The sequence below is a fragment of the Bombyx mori genome, chromosome 22, assembly GCF_030269925.1.
Source record: "Bombyx mori chromosome 22, ASM3026992v2".
Classification (NCBI taxonomy): domain Eukaryota; kingdom Metazoa; phylum Arthropoda; class Insecta; order Lepidoptera; family Bombycidae; genus Bombyx; species Bombyx mori.
In genome coordinates, this window is record NC_085128.1 from 6,569,505 (window position 1) to 6,587,554 (window position 18,050).

Below are 18,050 nucleotides of genomic sequence, written 5' to 3' on the forward strand. Positions count from 1 at the left end.
TTCAGAAGTCCCGAAAAAGGGATTGTATTTCCTATATAATATTTTTAATATAGGAAGTATATAACGAGATAAAAGCTTTTATTCAACGAACTCTCACAAAAAACATTTCGCTAATTGAATAAACACCTACATGAGCGGAGTTACACAATCATAAATATTTCCTTAATCCTCCCTGTCAACGCTCTGTGATCTCATTATATTGGCCTCGGTTGTTTTCAATAGCATACACACATAATGCATAATGTTTATTATCAATCATATTTATCTACAAGCAGAGACCTGCTGACATTTTGTGCGCCGTAACTTATGACTGATAACAAATGAACACACCTTATTATAATCCACACGTGTCCTAATGTGTCTAAATTGTGTAAGATAAAACCTAATCTAATACAGAGTCACCATTAAACTAAGCTTATCCAATAGAAAATAATAAGTTTTTTTTAAATAATGATAAAATTTGACTTTCATTTGTTTGCATACATGCATTGTTACCACAAGCACCGGTCACCGTCCTCGTCGAACTCGTTGCTTGCGACGAAGGGCTCGACAAGCGAATTAACCCATAGACAGAGCCCACTGAGTTTCTCGCCGGATCTTCTCAGATCGCAACCCGCATTTCCGATCCGGTGGTAGATTCTGCGAAGCACTGCTCTTGCTAGGGTCAGCGTTAGCATCACTCCGGCTTGAGCCCCGTGAACTCACCTACTAGTTAAGGTTATGCTGAAATAACCTATCAACTTAGGTAGAAAAAAAAATGCATTGCATGTCGAATTCAGCCTTAAAGATATTCATTATTCAAATGCAATTCTGACTTGAATTTCAGGTCTAAGAATGTGCGACGCGTGCTGATCGGTTCTTTAACGCCAATAAATATATCAATAGAAACTTATATACTACTGCAATTATTACCTATTACATATTATTTATGCTTCTAGCTCCAGTTCAAATGGCAAGATAATGTTTTGGAATTACCGAGACTTCTAGTAAGTTAGGTCGTGATACTTTTAGATAATCAATCATAAGTAAAACAACGCAACAATCATCTTTGCGCAATATATTTGAACTAAATTTCTATTTTACTTTACGCACAGTAGCAACATGTGGAAAACGTCACGCACACGACGCGACATTTCATATTAAGGCGTGCAGAGCTAGATAATTGTTTGATATTAAAATTGTGAAATATCAACAGTAATGTTTATATGATCTAATTGATACACACCTATAACAATTTTATTGTGGATGTAGCGACAAAATATAACGAAAATCTTAGCCAGGAATAGCTTATTACAAATTGAGGACGTCTGGAACAGTCTCATTTTGAAGTGGATATCACAGATAAATATCAAAGTGAATATCACTGGTGGTAGGACCTCTTGTGAGTCCGCGCGGGTAGGTACCACCGCCCTGCCTATTTCTGCCGTGAAGCAGTAATGCGTTTCGGTTTGAAGGGTGGGGCAGCCGTTGTAACTATACTGAGATCTTAGAACTTATATCTCAAGGTGGGTAGCGCATTTACGTTGTAGATGTTCATAGGCTCCAGTAACCCCTTAACAGCAGGTGGGCTGTGAGCTCGTTCACCCATATAAGCAATAAAAAAAATTAAAAAAAACAGTTACGAGAATAGATCTTGTCGTTTTATTATATGTTAATGGACAGCAACTGTCTGTTATCTCCTGATAACAGACAGTTGCTCCTGATCGACATATCTCCAGTTGCTGTCTGGAGATATGTCGATCCGGTGCAAAAGATAAATATCAGATCCTAGTGATATCGACGGTCAAGTATGGAATTCGTTACGTAAAACTCAAAGCTGAAGGTGGACTTCAATAGTTGGCTACAGTATCTACAATCTGAATAGAAAATAGTGCTAGATCGGGTTATTGCTATGCAGGTGGACTGTAAGTATTTTGTTTATATAAGGAATCAAATGCGTTGAAATATAAGTTTATAATTGTTACAATTAGCATTACTTTTTATGTAAATATACGACTGTATAATTCATATGTTATATTCGTGAATACAACTGCCTTTTTCAATTAATTACAAATAAATACCGTATTTTAGAATCTATAATTGAGTTTTTTTTTATTGCTTAGATGGTTGGACGAGCTCACAGCCCGCCTGGTGTTGAGTGGTTACTGGAGCCCATAGACATCTATAACGTAAATGCGCCACCCACCTTAAGATATAAGTTCTGAGGTTTCAAGTATAGTTACAACGGCTGCCCCACTCTTCAAGCCGAAACGCATTACTGCTTCACGGCAGAAACAGACAGGGTGATGGTACCTACCCGCGCAGAATCACAAGAGTTCCTACCACGAGTGATCTGTATAAATGTGTTTTTTTTTATTGCCTTGTAGGCAGACGGGCATACGGCCCACCTGATGGTGAGTGGTTACCGTCGCCCATGGACTTCAGCAATGCCAGGGGCAGAGCCAAGCCGCCGCCTACCGAATGTGTGGAGTAACTACCTTTGCATTTCGTTGAAAAAACTGATATCTGTCTGGAAGATTGTTTGAACCCGGGCATACTCGCGTCGTTCGATATAAGTGCACCTCCCTTCCTTTCTTATCTTTCCTCTAACTTTTAACCCACAAAGTCAGAAAAGTTCCACCCCAGCCAAAAAACATTTAATGTAATGAAACACCCTGTTGTTAACAGTTCTTTCAATAACATCAATCAACGAATCTTGATACAATTAGACTAATAAATAATTTAAAAACTCTTACGTTCAACCGGAAATTGTATTTCCTATATACCCTCGATGTTCTTAGTCTAGTAGCTATAGTAGCTTTGAGTATCTCGGTCATTCTGCTTGGCAAAATGATTTTCGTTTTTTTTTATTTTTATTTTAGTCGTGCATTGTTTTTTTTCGATTAGGTAGGGCGTATTTCTAAGTCTCCACGAATAGATACCACAATCCTGCTTGTTTCTAGCGAGAAACAATCATGCAATCCAGCTTGAAGCGTGGGATCGCTTTCATAGTATACATTTGAGACTTCATGTTTTAAGGTGGAAGGCGGTATTCACAAAGCGATGTCAGCGATGAACTCTGTCACCCGTCTCAGCAATTATAAAAAACATGATAAAAATATTAAATTAAATAACTCATTTCTGTTTCACTTGCGTATTTTCAAATAATTAGATGTCGTAATAAAATTGCACACTTATCGACATGTTTTTCCTTGTAAATTGTAGATAACACAGAGTACAACAATTTCTCATATTTGTCGCAACTTCACACGAAATACCAGACATGTTACTCTTTGAAACTAAGTTATTTATACAGTTCGAATATATAATTGGCTTCTTTCGCTTTGAACGAATTTATTAGGACCATTCTCTAGCATTCTAATTAAACAGTTTATTTGCATAAATCTAGCATTACGATAGTGTACTGTTTATAAATTAAACATTAGCTCGCAATAGTCTCATTTCGTTCTCAAATGAATGCTAAATAATAAAGACTTGGTGTCTACAGCTACGTAGATGATTAACTTTACCGTGTAAGTTTCAACCAGCGTCCATTATTGTGTCGTGTTATCCAGAGATACGGTCAGGAAGTGTAAGAATATCATGAAGTAATTCAAAATGATAATTGAACTATTTTAATATTGAAAACATTTCGTGAGTACATTTTTATATCAAAATTTAAATACAAATATCCGTTTATACTATGTATTGAGTATCTACGCGCAGTCTAGTGAGAACACGGAGGACTGCCAGTAAAATTCGCGTTCCATTACAGATTCGTGAAATTTAGAAAAGATAATTTTTTTTCTTAGTTTAATTATTGAATAACGTTTTTCATTTACTTCATATTAGTATTATATTTATTTTCATAACTACTACATAGCACCTAAATAATGAATTGAAATGAAATAATGAATGAAACCTTAGAAAATTAGATATACATTTATCAGCCTAGGTCAATAATATAAGGTATGCTTTTGACATGTCTCCGCCTTATTAACATTACGTTTCGTATGAAAATTAATTCTCATGATCCTTTCTATTTAATGCGAAGGACATAAGGGCAATGTTATTTTATTGGAATAAAGCGATATCACGACGTTGATGTAAATGCTCTGAAACAATGTAAAAATATTTAAGATGAAATATTTAATATCATCCACATCTTAGACTAATTTGGATTTTGAAATTACGTTTTAACATGTGAAATATTTGAAATTTATTCGTTTTTTTCTGATTTTTTTTATTAATATTACGTCCCAGTTGTGGTTCTGTGAGTGTTACAAAATAAAAATCATTATCTGTATGAGTATCGGACTCATAGTTTTTAGATTCGTAAAAGGAGGTTCATAATATATACATACAGAGAAAGATTAAATGCTCGAGCTTCATACAAGACTAAGGTCTGTTTAGGAATTGATCCGAAGATACAGCTCACCATGCTCGATCTGCCACATCCGTCCTCCATCATCTTCTACTGGTGGCAGGACCTCTTGTGAGTCCGCATGGGTAGGTACCACCACCCCGCCTATTTCTGCCGTGAAGCAGTAATGCGTTTCGGTTTAAAGGGTGGGGCAGCCGTTGTAACTATACTGAGACCTTAGAACTTATATTCCAAGGTGGGTGGCGCATTTTCGTTGTAGATGTCTATGCGCTCCAGTAACCACTTAACACCAGGTGGGCTGTGAACTAGTCCACCCATCGAAGCAAAAAAAAAATAACCTTTACCAAAATCATTTAAGTTTCAGTTTCAGTTTTCTGGCTACGACGACCCAGATAACTAAATGTTCCGAAAGCAAATCCTTTGATCTTATTTACTGGTAAAATACTGAATTGGAGAGTTTAAATTTCTGAATGTTACTTAGTCATGCTTATGCATCATTACATGATCACTAAATCTTCGAGACGTACATATGTGAAGACACATAACATTATACAATGCATATACTATATACGTAAACTTGTAAATTTGTATGCAATAAAAGTAAAAATCAATTTTGAGACTCCGCATTGACGCAGTCTCCAATTTTAAATCTATAAAAGCTCGTGAATCATGCTGTGTTGACCTGTTACTTTGGTGACCTCGAAAGTTTACTAAAAAAAAAAAAAAACGCTTACTTATTTTTTCTCAATGGTCAATAAAATTATAAACGCTTAAGTATCTACTACGTATCAAAACGGGTTTGAAAACGTATACATCAACTTTGAACTAGAGCTGTTCAATAGTGACGTTGAATTTTGTACATACATCTATACTAATATTATAAAGAGGAAAGTTTTGTTTGTTTATTTGTATTGAATAGGCTCCGAAACTACTGAACCGATTTGAAAAATTCTTTCACTGTTTGAAAGCTACACTATACCCGAGTGACATAGGCTATTACCTTTTTTGAAAAAAATTAGGGGTCTTTACTAAAACTCCAATAATGTATTGTAACAATGTAGGTGTAAAAAAATTACCTAAAATATTCTTTACATCGCGTGCCCTGCGAAAACTATTGATGATAGAATAAAATCATGTACTACGACTTTGTAGAACACATTATTATTTACAAAATGTGTCGTGACAGTGTATGTCTAACTATTATAGTTGTGCCTCAATAAGTGTTCTTTTATGTTAAAAAATAAAACAAAGTCAAATATCGTTGAAATTTTTGTTAAAAACCCGAGCGGAGCCGGAGCGGGCCGCTAGTTATTTACAAAACAACATCATAACTAGTTCTTAAATGACGTTGCAATTAATACCTTAAAGATATAAAGATTATTTACTTAGTGCATAACCCGGTGAACGAGGACCGGTTTTCCTAATGTTGAGTGCTTACTGAAATCCATCTAGACGTCACTACGTAAATTTCGCCATCCACCTTGAATCATGAGGTCTGTCTCAAATACATGGTATCACGGCTGCCCCACCCTGCGAACCGGAACGCATTACCGATAGGCAGCAGTAAGCCAGGTAGTAGACACCACATGGGACTATATATACATCATGAGTAATTACGCAAATAAATTTACATTGTTTTTTTTTTATTGCTTGGATGGGTGGATGAGCCCACAGCCCACCTGGTGATAAGTGGTTACTGGAGCCCATGGACATCTACAACGTAAATGCGCCACCCACCTGGAGATATAAGTTCTAAGATCTCAGTATAGTTACAACGGCTGCCCCACCCTTCAAACCGAAACGCATTACTGCTTCACGGCAGAAATAGGCAGGGCGGTGGTACCTACTCGCGCGGACTCACAAGAGGTCCTACCACCAGAAAACGGACGGTGGACGCACTTTAATGACGATGACTTCATAAGCCATGTAGTGCACCCTTTTAATAATTTAACAATGACAATGACTCATTTAGAAACATATCATATATGGCCGCTGCCAGATTTCTCAATGAGTCATTTCTGAAAGGAGTCTAACATTCATATTTTAGATCTTGGAAAGAAACTTCTTAACCAAAAAGAATTGCGAAATTAAGTCTACATCCATATTCTCGTAGTGCAATTTTCAAAGATCTCCCAAGGTGACCAATTAAGTACAAATAAGAATATATGTTCAAAATCGTTGTTTCACTTTTAAGCTTATTATTGAAGCGCATTGTAAGTAATCGACCTTGTCCGGCTTGTCCAAATAATATTATCGGACTATTACTTTGGGAACCTCGCGCCAGATTAGCCATTACGTAAAACGTACTACATTTTAGCCATGTGTAGATCATAAAAACTAGTCAATAAAACAAATACTCGTCTGTTACTTATCAATGATCAGGTTCGGAACGCTACTGGTTATGTGAGCTTGTTATAACGCTTTTACTAGAGCTTAATTTCATACTAGATAAGCTCACGACAGTCATCGTAACCGAGAACAGTCGGTACAACTATTGCAACAAAGTTGTATATCACAACTACAATAAATTAATAGTTTAACACAACGACATTTTAATTTGGTTATTTTGGGAACAATATTAATAACATTTCTGTACACTAGAGAGTAAATTAATACTGATTTTCTTCCCTTTTTTTACTGGTGTAGATGAGCAGATGAAATCACGGCCAACCGTACGTAACGTAACGTAAGCACATAGGCACAATTACATATCAAAACTATCACAAGACACTGGTTTGAGGTCGCATTAATTACCAGAGATCGGCTGTCCCACTAAATAAAACTCTAAACCAAAATAGATAATTATATCGCTTCAATAGCGTGTAAAAGTTGTAACAATAACAAACAAAAAATTACTAATAGCTCAACGATACGTATTACTTATTTGTATAACACGTAGATATTAATAAAATATAGATAATATATTGACAAGACTGATGAGTGTGAGCTGCATTCGAGGATGTTATCACGGTTCGGATCGGACGTCAACGGTTTTTTCATTAATCACTTTTAAGTCATGTCAACAACTAGCGTATTTTGAACATGAACAACTAGTACGAACTTCCTAAGTCAAATTTAATTATTATCTATATAATAATATATAAAAATGAATTGCTGTTCGTTAGTCTCGCTAAAACTCGAGAACTGCTGGACCGATTTGGCTAATTTTGGTCTTAAATTATTTGTGGAAGTCCAAAGAAGGTTTAAAAGGTAAAAATATAAAAAAAAATGTTTTTCCTTTGATGTGTCCCCCGTCAGACGGATTCCTTTTGTTTGTTTTATGTTTATTTTATACAAAAGCTTAGGTCTTTTGTTTATCGATTGAGGCACTACGAAGTCTGCCGGGTCAGCAGTTTTTTAATAAATAAAACGTCAACGCCTTTGTCTTAATAGAAACAATAAGTTGAGTGCTAGTGGATGGAAATTCTAGTATTACTCAATTGATTAGTTTATCTATGTACTACTACTAAGATTTATTATCTTTATTAGGTGTTACCTAGGTAAAATGAAAAACAATTATCAAATTCCGCATATTCTGTTCACGAATGACTTCCACAATGAAGGAATAACATCAAACAAGCAAACTTCCTGGCAAGCTTAGTTTAAATAAGCAAACTGATGGATTTGCTGGTAGTTAAGCACATTGGAAGCCTATTGGAAAGAAGTATTGAATTATGTATATCGTTCTTAAGTCAAATATACCTACGTATAGAATGACGTCAATCTCGCAGAAAAATTACAACACGCCTTTAATTTATTAACTAGAGGTGTGTTTCTTTTTATACGTGACCATAACTACCACCAGTCATACCAGCAAATTCCAAATTAACAACAAATTCTTGACCTTACGATCGATTTAGAAATATCCGTTGTACCTTATTTAGCATATTAACTCGACGCCTTCATTAAGATAACAAACGGGTGTTGGGTGTCAATAAATAAAAATAATAAATAATCAGGTACAATTCACACACGCTCATCTAGCCCGATATCCATATTTATACACATACAAAAATACATGAATGTCACACGAATGTTTTCCCGATGTGGAAATAGAATTCCCGTCTCTCGGCCCAGCAGTCAGAGGGCCTAACTGCTACGCCAACAAGCCAGTCAATAATACGTGTCATTCGAAATCCTTAGACGAGTCATGCGTGAGATTTCGTAATTTGCATGTAAGCTGGTAGAGCTTAGGGGCTTCTCTTGTGCAAGCCAACCGACCCGTATCAAACGTATTAAACGACGTAAATAACTAACTAGAGCATATGTGAGGAAATTTCAATCTGGATTCAGTTGCAATGCCTGTACAAATAAATACAAAACCTCAGATGTTACTGTAGCAATTGCATTATATATATATAAAAGGCCTCAACCTTTTCCGTTATTTCAGTAATCAGATTTTGAAAGCGACCGCCTTGTGCCTCATAAACATGAAAGATTTGATGAAACAATATGTATAATAAAAGATAAACAAAGTATAAAAGTATTATGAATACTTATTTATGCAATAGATATTATCACTTCATTCAATGATGATTGTAATAACAGCCGCATCATCGTATTTTCTCGTAAGCATTCTGCCATCGAAACTATTCACTCCGATTTCCGCGATTTTGTTCGATTATTTCATAAATAAGTCTAGATGTTTTAATACAGGAAACGGAAACCAAAGGGATTTTTTCCAGCAAGCGGGTGAAACTTTTTGGACCTTATAGATTTTAATAGAATATTCGTCCTTGTTGATGTCATCAGCGTGTCTTAGGTTTTTGGCGAATCACTTCTAATCCGTGATAGAATTGATATGACATCGACCTTGCAACTCTCATCAGTATGAGCTTATGCGTCATAAGACATGCTCTGCTGAATATATCCGTCTCCATAACTACAAACGTGATCCATTTAAGGGAGAGAGAAGAAGATACTCATCTCTTTCCCACTGTTTACTTCAAAACCAAAATTTAATTAATTAGGTTAGTTATAAAACGTAATTGCTTCGAAGCGCAGCCAAAAAGTATCTTAATCGGAAATCTATTGTTATGTTTGGGTAAAAATAAATTTACCCAAAGCAATTGCGTAATGGTGACTTTAATGTGTAAGAGAACTTTAAGATTTACCCACGATTAGGGCGTGAAGGGTCACATAAATAAATGTATGGTTTGCTTTTAATTACTATGTACACTTAAGTACATATGAACTTGTCTTGTATTTTGATTGATTATGATGTAGTATATTACTTCCCAGTTAACATTAATATGAAATGTAGCTTTCTGATGTACTCATTTTTTTAAACTTTAAATATAAAATCGCAAAAAGAAAATTAAGCAATGATACATAACAAGCAATGTCACGATGAATAGTAAGCTTTAAGTACAGTAAATAAAACCAAAATATTTTAAGCAAAAAGGATCATTTTCTCAAAAGATGATTAAAATACGCTATCAGAGAAAAAGTGACGAATAATGTAGGCATACACAAATTTGTGTTTTTAAATATATGTATATAGTTTAAATGCATCTAAGCACGAGTAGTATCCACAGATAATATTAACGAAATGCCAATAGGAATGCCAATGACCTCTAATTGTCAGATGATACTTAACTAATAAATATTTGCAAGAAAAAAGTTTTTTTAAGTTAAGTTTTTCAAGTGTGTTTAACACACTTAAAACACTTTTAATATTTTCGTCATGTATGCTGGTATTCAAGCTATTTTATTTAAATGCGTCCATCCGCGCTATTCTGCTGTCTCTATCAACGTAAAGATAAAATACTTTTTAATTGTGTTCTTTAACAGCTCTAAATTTAGGACGCAGCACTGTCACATACAACATTCACTCATAAGGTCTAATCTTTTCAGTCTTCGAACAATGTCTGTGTTGTGGAGAAGATTGCCTCAATGGTTACGTGATTGTAAATTCTAGTTTCATGAGCTTCTGCATGCCATTGTATAATTTTATTAACCACTTCCAGATAGTTAAATGCTTCTCTTAACAACTTCTTTGGAATATCTGGAACGTTATAATCTAATAACCAAACTGAATGTTAAGTTTATGATAAAACAATTTTAACACATTGGTTTAGTTTTCTTCAATTTTGAGATCACCATCAATCAAGGGATCATACCTAGTCTGACAGAAGAGCACGAGTACTACCTACTTATCACTAAATCAATCTAGACTAGTTCTTGTGGTATACAATTAAAATTTGCATTTTCAACTGCTTAATTTAAATACATTATAATTTAAAACAAAGCTTAGCTCGATTCACTGGCTTTTTAGTAGGTATGACTAATACCCATATCATTGATACGTGTATATAAATCTAAAGGTATTACTGGATAATTCTATTTATTGAACGAATAGTTACGCAAGCGATCACACAGACAAATTAAATGCAGACTTGCTCAAAATAGCTCAACCGTGCCTCGGGATACCAGATAAGATTGCAAATATCTTAATAATCTACGAAAGCTGACAAAATGCTTTGAAATTATAACTTTTTCATTTATAATTCTATTTATAAGTCAATTCTGTATGAAATATAATAGGTAGCAGCTTGGTATCACGTCACGGTAGTCACTCACTAACAGATGGGCCGTATGCTCGTCCCCCTAAAAGGGCAATACAAAGAGAAACTTTGTAAATTAACTTACAAGTTTTGCTTTCTTACAGTTTTACGGCAAAATATCGTCGTGAAAGGTCTACATATGAGGTAATTGAGTAACTCAACCCGTACATAATTTGATCATTTGCAAACTAAATCATGCTAGAATTCTTTATTCCAATTGCACTTTGTCGCATTAGTTTAACAACACGTATTTCGGAGGTTGAAAGTTTTTTTTTTAGTTTGTTTAACTAATGTACTCATTCTGTCTGCACTAGTGTCCTGCTATCGCTGAAGCTACGACATGTGATCTGAGACCTACGTCTTAATTGTATCAGGAAATAAAAACCATAAGGATGTACCGTATGCTTCATTGATTTAAAAGATTGTTTTAACTCACTAATGAGCAGATTTATCAAATTATTTGTATCTCAAGTTCAATATATCATAACATTTTATTTATAGAAAAGCGAACAAACATTTCTATTCAGATTTTGACCTCAGGCCAGGTAAGCCATGGGCAGTCGTCTATCCGCCTACGGTAATAATAATCATAATTAATTATATTAAAGGCTACAATAAACGCTTCAAGCCGGAATGCATGATTTCATCGCTATAAATAATAATAGGACACACCCACATTCACGACATATCCTACCATCCTCAGGGTTTAAAACAGGGAAACTCAAAAATAATTATTGTTATACCTAAAGTTCCCGTGGTCTATAAAATTTGTTTAATGATGAAACACGTAATATTTCTTCAAACCACTGGCTAAGTATGCTGATAAAATGCTGCAAATATTTTTATATGTATGCAAACTTTAAGTTCGGGTATTCAATGATCCTAAACACATTATTTAATTTTTTTAGATTTTTCTCAAATTATTGTCTATCGAGTTAGGTAACTACATAACACTAGATAAGCTATTAACTGGTCTACTTAACCAGTGCTATAAATACGAATGAAAACATATATTTTGTATAAAACGTGTCCTAAAAGATAAAATAAATATATGCTCTTTAAAATAGCATATTAAGTAATTGGCCATGAATTAATACCTATTCCTCCATAAATACAAGTAATTTTGTAGTCCGCAGACATTAATACATAACATTAGCCGGCTAATTGCAAATCTGATCGACCTAGGCAGAGAGTATGAATTCGCAGATACGTGTTGAAAATCTAAAATGTAATTAACAGTAGGTAAGATGATTTTCATTAGTAAATCAAGTATGCAATAGTAGTATTCTTCTAATATACGTTATTTTCTTCTGATTCGTTAAATTATAATGAACTATTAATTAATGAATATGTATAAATATTAAACTATCGAATATTTGAAAATTAAAAGTTGTTTTTTTTCACCAGCGCATTTACAATGGAAAGGAAATTGAAACTTAAATAAAGTGATCAGTGAATAAGTAAAAATAAAAATATGTAATTTGTCTAAAACCCGCAACTTAATTTTACGATATTACTTTATTAAATAATTTTATGAAATCGTTACAATAAACTAGATTAAGTTCCTAACGTATCTCCTGCAAACATTACGCTCTCCTAACCTGATAATTTATCCGTAACATAAATTTTCTCAAAATTCCTGTTACACGCACACGTGCCTCGCCCACCGATACTATAGTGACGGAGAACGTGAAAAAGTGTGACCCGTTCTTACACATATGAGCTTGCTATATAAGACTTTACCGACCGCTTTTGCTCTCATTTCAACTTACGTTTAACTTTGGCAAATACATTTAAGGCTTTTAATTTATTTAAATTCGTGAATATTTCGAACGTTCATAGTGTTAGTTGTTATTCAATTTATTAAAATGAAAGCTGTAAGTAATTTCATTCACAGGAATATTAAGACAATAATATTTAAGAAAAGTTGTTGACTATTATCATTGTTGTTTTTATTTTATTTTTCCTGGCAAAAATGCACTTGGGCAGGGCTCACGTTTAGTTAATAGCATAGCGAAATCAATAGACATCATTACGTGCAGATAGTCACCGACTTGAGACATGAAGTCATAGTTTCATTTATAATGAAACAATGGCCAAACTATCCTTCAAAAAATAAAACACGATTGATTTTATAACCCAATGTTTATCTCTTAAAAACAAAGCCCCTAAATCAAAATCATTATCGACCACAGTACCTAGCTCAAGTGTGACCTTATTTTTATAACGTTTTCAGTATTCAGTGTAATTAAGTGAGTTGTAAAGTGGCTCCAGATCACTTCAGTAAACGCAAATATTTTCTAATAGTTTTCATTTAATTTTCAGATATCTTTCACTATGGTATTGATACTTGCAAATGCACTTGCGTACCACGATCCAGATCTGAATTACCATCTTAGTCAAGTGCAAAAAGTTTCCAATTGTGCTGATTCGGGTTACTCATACCCTGCGCCTGGTATCCAACTTACTCATTCTGGAATCAACGTGGCTCCGGCTCCAGCTGTAGTTTCACAGCCAACCGCCTCTATCAAGTACACTCCGGCCATTCAGTATGCCGCACAACCAACTTACCAAACGGTTGAATCAAACTACATTACTGCACCGGTGTATACAAAAGAACTGCATGGTTACGCAACATCCGCTGGCCTGTCTTCAAGTGCGTCAACTACTAAAACAGTGACACCCCTAGCAACATACGCTCAAGCACCCATAATTGCAAAGATTACCGCAGCACCCCTCATTGCTAAGTTCTCTGTGGCGCCAGCTAGAACCACTTACTATTCACAAAACAACGTACAACAGGCATCATACGCATCTGGATCTTCAGCGAAGGCATCTCTATACAGCAACACTGTTCATCAAGGACCTGTAGTATCGCAAGTGTTTGCTGCACCGACAGTTAGATACGCTGCATCACCAGCGCTAAAAGCACAGCAAAACGCACAAGTTGATTCTACGCAATACTCTACTGGTGTTCAATATAACCAAGTCCAAAACTTACCCGCCCTACAGATTCCACCAGGAATTCAATATGCCGCGCCAAGTGTTTCTCAAGTGCCTGTCCCTAGAATTACACAATATTTTACGCCTACGCAATATTCCTCGGGAGCAAGCTACATCGCTTCGACTGCAGCACAGTACCTACCAACGGTAAAGCACGCTGGAGCAGCTCTGAATCAAGTTGTAGTGCCAATTTCTAATGGCTATTCAAAAGGACTTAGCTCAGCGCCAGCCTACTCGTCTGCTTCTTTCACTCGGCACTCGAGTCCCGCGGTAGCGGCATACTCAAGACCAGCCATTGCTCCGGTCTCGACTCACTACTCTACTCCAGTCATATCTCACTACTCTACTCCGGGTGTTGCGCAAGTTCCAGAATATCTTGGAGCAAGATCAAACTATGCATCTACTCCATCGTTAACAATCGGAGGTCATATTTCATCAGCTAATTCTGTGAAAAACGTTCACACAGAATTCTTAGAAAACTATGTAAGTAACTATTTCTGATTAGATTTTTTTACTGTATTTCAAGTTCTTCTCTAAATTGAGTATTTTACGTGAATTCACTAACGTCTCATTTAAAATTCTACAATAATGGGACACGTAGCTATTTTTTCGGGAGAAAGAGTAGCCGATGTGAATCTTCTATCTCTTTGCAAAAATTAAATGTGGTCGCTTCGTCGTTGTATGAAAAAAGAAAAAACTACACAAACTTTCAAATTCAAACACTGTTTTACTTTTAAAACAATTATAGGACCAAATTGAACTTGACTTTGAAACTACTCAAATTATCATTTTAACTGCTTAATTTATCGTAAATAGTATAATCGCAATTGCAAACTTGAAACATTAAATTATTTTGTATAAAGGACATGATTACATAATCTCACAAGTTCCACGACATTTTCTAGTAGAAGCTAATTCTTGTGCGTGTCGTAATTAGATTGATCAGTTGTCTATTTGATTCGAGTCAGGTTTCGTTACGGTGAAACGATTACATCTTGAAAATTTACGAAAATGTTTTAAAACTAGTGCTTACTTTAATGAGTTTTAACAAATAAAAAGTAGTGAATACGTTTTATTGAACAAGCTGTCAACGACCTGACAGAGGTGTGACTTCCCGGTTATATAGAAATATGTACGAGTATATGTCTAATATAAATAAGTAATGATGTCTAATAAACAATAACGGATATGATAATCCGTCCATAATAGCATATCTATACTATTTGCTACTACATATACATATATTATCCTAATTGATATCTAAAGGACCCATAAGTGGCAACATCATGGGATTCCACACTGTTTGATACTACTGCACTACACAGAGCATACAAACCTGCTCGTACCACATTTTTTAATCGAAATGGGAATCGAACATACGACCGTCAGACCAAGTTAACGATATTCACTGTGCTAAAAGGTCGATCAATATATTTGTAACATAATTAAAAATAATATATAACATTCTTCACTAAAGTAAATAATCTACTACTTCATTGTTTGTATTTTATCACCTGTTTGACATTTTCTATCCACTAAGGTTGAACTTTAATAGAAGCAATTGATATTTCCCACGGTACTTATTGTCTATAACTGCCGTTTTATTTTGCATTACAGGACGCACATCCGAGATACGCCTTTGAATACGGTGTCAATGACCCGCACACCGGAGACATTAAGCAACAAAAGGAAGAACGAGATGGGGAAGTTGTAAAAGGTCAGCTTGTTGCATTTCAATAAATTGTGATTCTCATCATGAAAACATTTTTGCGAAAGTTATATAATGGAATCGTATTTACAATACGGCGGAATAATGTGCAATGCTTCGTGGCACTACCAGTCCCAGAATATTTCTACTTCAAATCCGTTTGTAGGGTGGGGCAGCCATTGAAGAATATAATTGATATTTTGACGTTTTGTCCCGAAATGGATGACAGTGTTCAGTTGTACTGTGGTGTTCGGTAGCAACACATCACAATTTGAGTCGTGATCTCCTTTACATACAAATGTAAAATAAAGAATACTTTTATTTTCTACTGATAAAACAGTTCTTTCTCGTGAAAAACATAACTTTTTTTTCAGGTCAGTATTCCTTAGTGGAGCCCGACGGCTCTGTGAGGACAGTGGACTACGTAGCCGACTGGGAGACCGGTTTCCACGCTGATGTGCGCAACAGCAAAGACAATCAACACTAAAGGCACACAAAACCACTGCAGGCCTTACGATACCAGTCGCCTTATTTAGACAGACCGCCTATAGAGCTAGACCTAATTTCTTAAATCTTAGCGCCTACGGATTTATTTAGAACGTACATAATTAAAATTACTTGAACGCTTAATTGGGGCCAGGCGGAAACGTGACTACGCAGCAAAGAAGCAAATAACCACATTGTGAGTTAATTTAATTAGAAAATTACTTTAAGTACATAATGATTAAAGGCTATTAGTAAGTTTTAAAAACGAATTTAAAATTGCATTTGGGAAGTTGCACATCGTGTGCAAATACTTCTACTGGAAACTGGTAACCTGTACATTCTATTTGCCTAATTATATTAATTTTATTTAACAAAACATGAATATCATATACCTATTTAAATGTAATAATCTTTACGTTGAGAAGTCGTATTTAAACGATATCGTTGAGTCATTTTGAGCAGACAATGCTTGACACTTCTTGCCACAGGCCGTTAGCGTTAGCACACAAGGCTTTTGGATGATTCCCTTTCACTTTTGAAGTATACCTACCTACAGTTTTATTTTTTTTGTTTTTTAAATACATACGATAACACCATAAAAGGGGAATTCGCTCGTGAATCAAACACGTTAAAAAAATTATGCAATGAAACCGTCAGTCATCATCATCAAGCCTATGAATCCATCTACTTCTGGACATATGCTTCCTTATTTCTCTACCTAATCCTTGGTAGTCTCAAGGAGCTATTTCAGCTGCGCACGATTTGGTAGGTAAGCTCATATGGCGTAACCTGCGAGAGTTGACCTGACTAGCCCTAATAAGAGCAGTGCCCATGAGATGGTGAGTGGTTACCGACGCCCGTCGACTTCAGCAATGCCAGTGGCAGAGCCAAGCCGCTGCCTATCGAAATATCGTATCGGAAACGCGGCTCACTGAGAAGATCCGTCGAGAAACTCAGTATCAAACTGATACTGACCACTGAGTTTCTCGCCGGATCTTCGCAGTGGGTCGCGTTCCGATCCGGTGGTAGATTTTGCGAAGCACTGCTCTTGCTAGGGTCAGTGTTGGCATCACTCCGGTTTGAGCCCCGTGAGTTCACCTACTAGTTAAGGTTACGCTGAAATAGCCTCTCAAGACTATCAGCTTAAGTAGGAAAAAAATGGCTTCCCCAAGATTCGCCATAATAACCGGTCCTGCGCTAAACGCATCTAGCGAATTCTGGCGACTTTCATTACATCGTCGGTCCACCTTGAGGGATACCTACTCAAACTGTAACTTCCAACGCGGGGTAGTCGCTCAAGAAAATTTTGGCCCCAGTTGCCTTATGTTCTACGATCAAACTCGATGTACACGGCCTCCTCTAAAATATTTGATAAATTATTCCAGAAGTTATATACCTATTTATAAGCAAAAAAATTACAATTAGAACATAATATAAGTCATAATGTATCATTTCAATGAAAGGAATGTTAATGTGTAAATATTTTGTAAACATTAAAACCCATTTGATATTGTACCTTAATAATTTTTTTCTAAAACGCTATTATTGCCTGCACTGCAAAGACGGTTGGTTTTAAGAACGTTGTCAAAACGTTATCAAAACGTGATAACGCCGCCAACAGAGATATCTATCAAATAGTGTGAAACTGGTTGCAAGGACGAAGCATCTTACTTGATAGTGGTTATTACTCAGAAATTACGGGTATCTGACCTCAACTTCCTTCACCTACTGTTACTTTCTCATTATATCCAGTCAAGTATCCGGACACTTCCTATCTTCCTCTCCCGAGATCAGTAGCAGCTTAAAGTTGTAGTGTGTAAGCAGCACGTATTAATAGTAAGCGGTGTTAAGAGTTCGCACTGGTTGGACTTACAATCATAATTGACACCTTTTATTGCAATGTAATCCGCTTTGAAATATCTCG

At 35.5% G+C, this 18,050-nt stretch overlaps 1 protein-coding gene across 3 annotated transcripts; it reads left to right on the plus strand.

The window, feature by feature from the left end:
* Nucleotides 1-1,729: 1,729 nt before the first annotated feature.
* On the plus strand, nucleotides 1,730-17,641 carry CPR79 (cuticular protein RR-2 motif 79). 3 transcript variants are annotated; one of them, XM_062674820.1, is made up of 5 exons: nucleotides 1,730-1,904; nucleotides 11,034-11,073; nucleotides 13,255-14,415; nucleotides 15,550-15,649; nucleotides 16,015-17,641. In XM_062674820.1, the coding sequence occupies exons 3-5, from the start codon at nucleotides 13,267-13,269 to the stop codon at nucleotides 16,125-16,127; spliced, it is 1,362 nt and encodes a 453-aa protein (XP_062530804.1). In that variant the 5' UTR covers nucleotides 1,730-1,904; nucleotides 11,034-11,073; nucleotides 13,255-13,266; the 3' UTR covers nucleotides 16,128-17,641.
* Nucleotides 17,642-18,050: the final 409 nt, after the last annotated feature.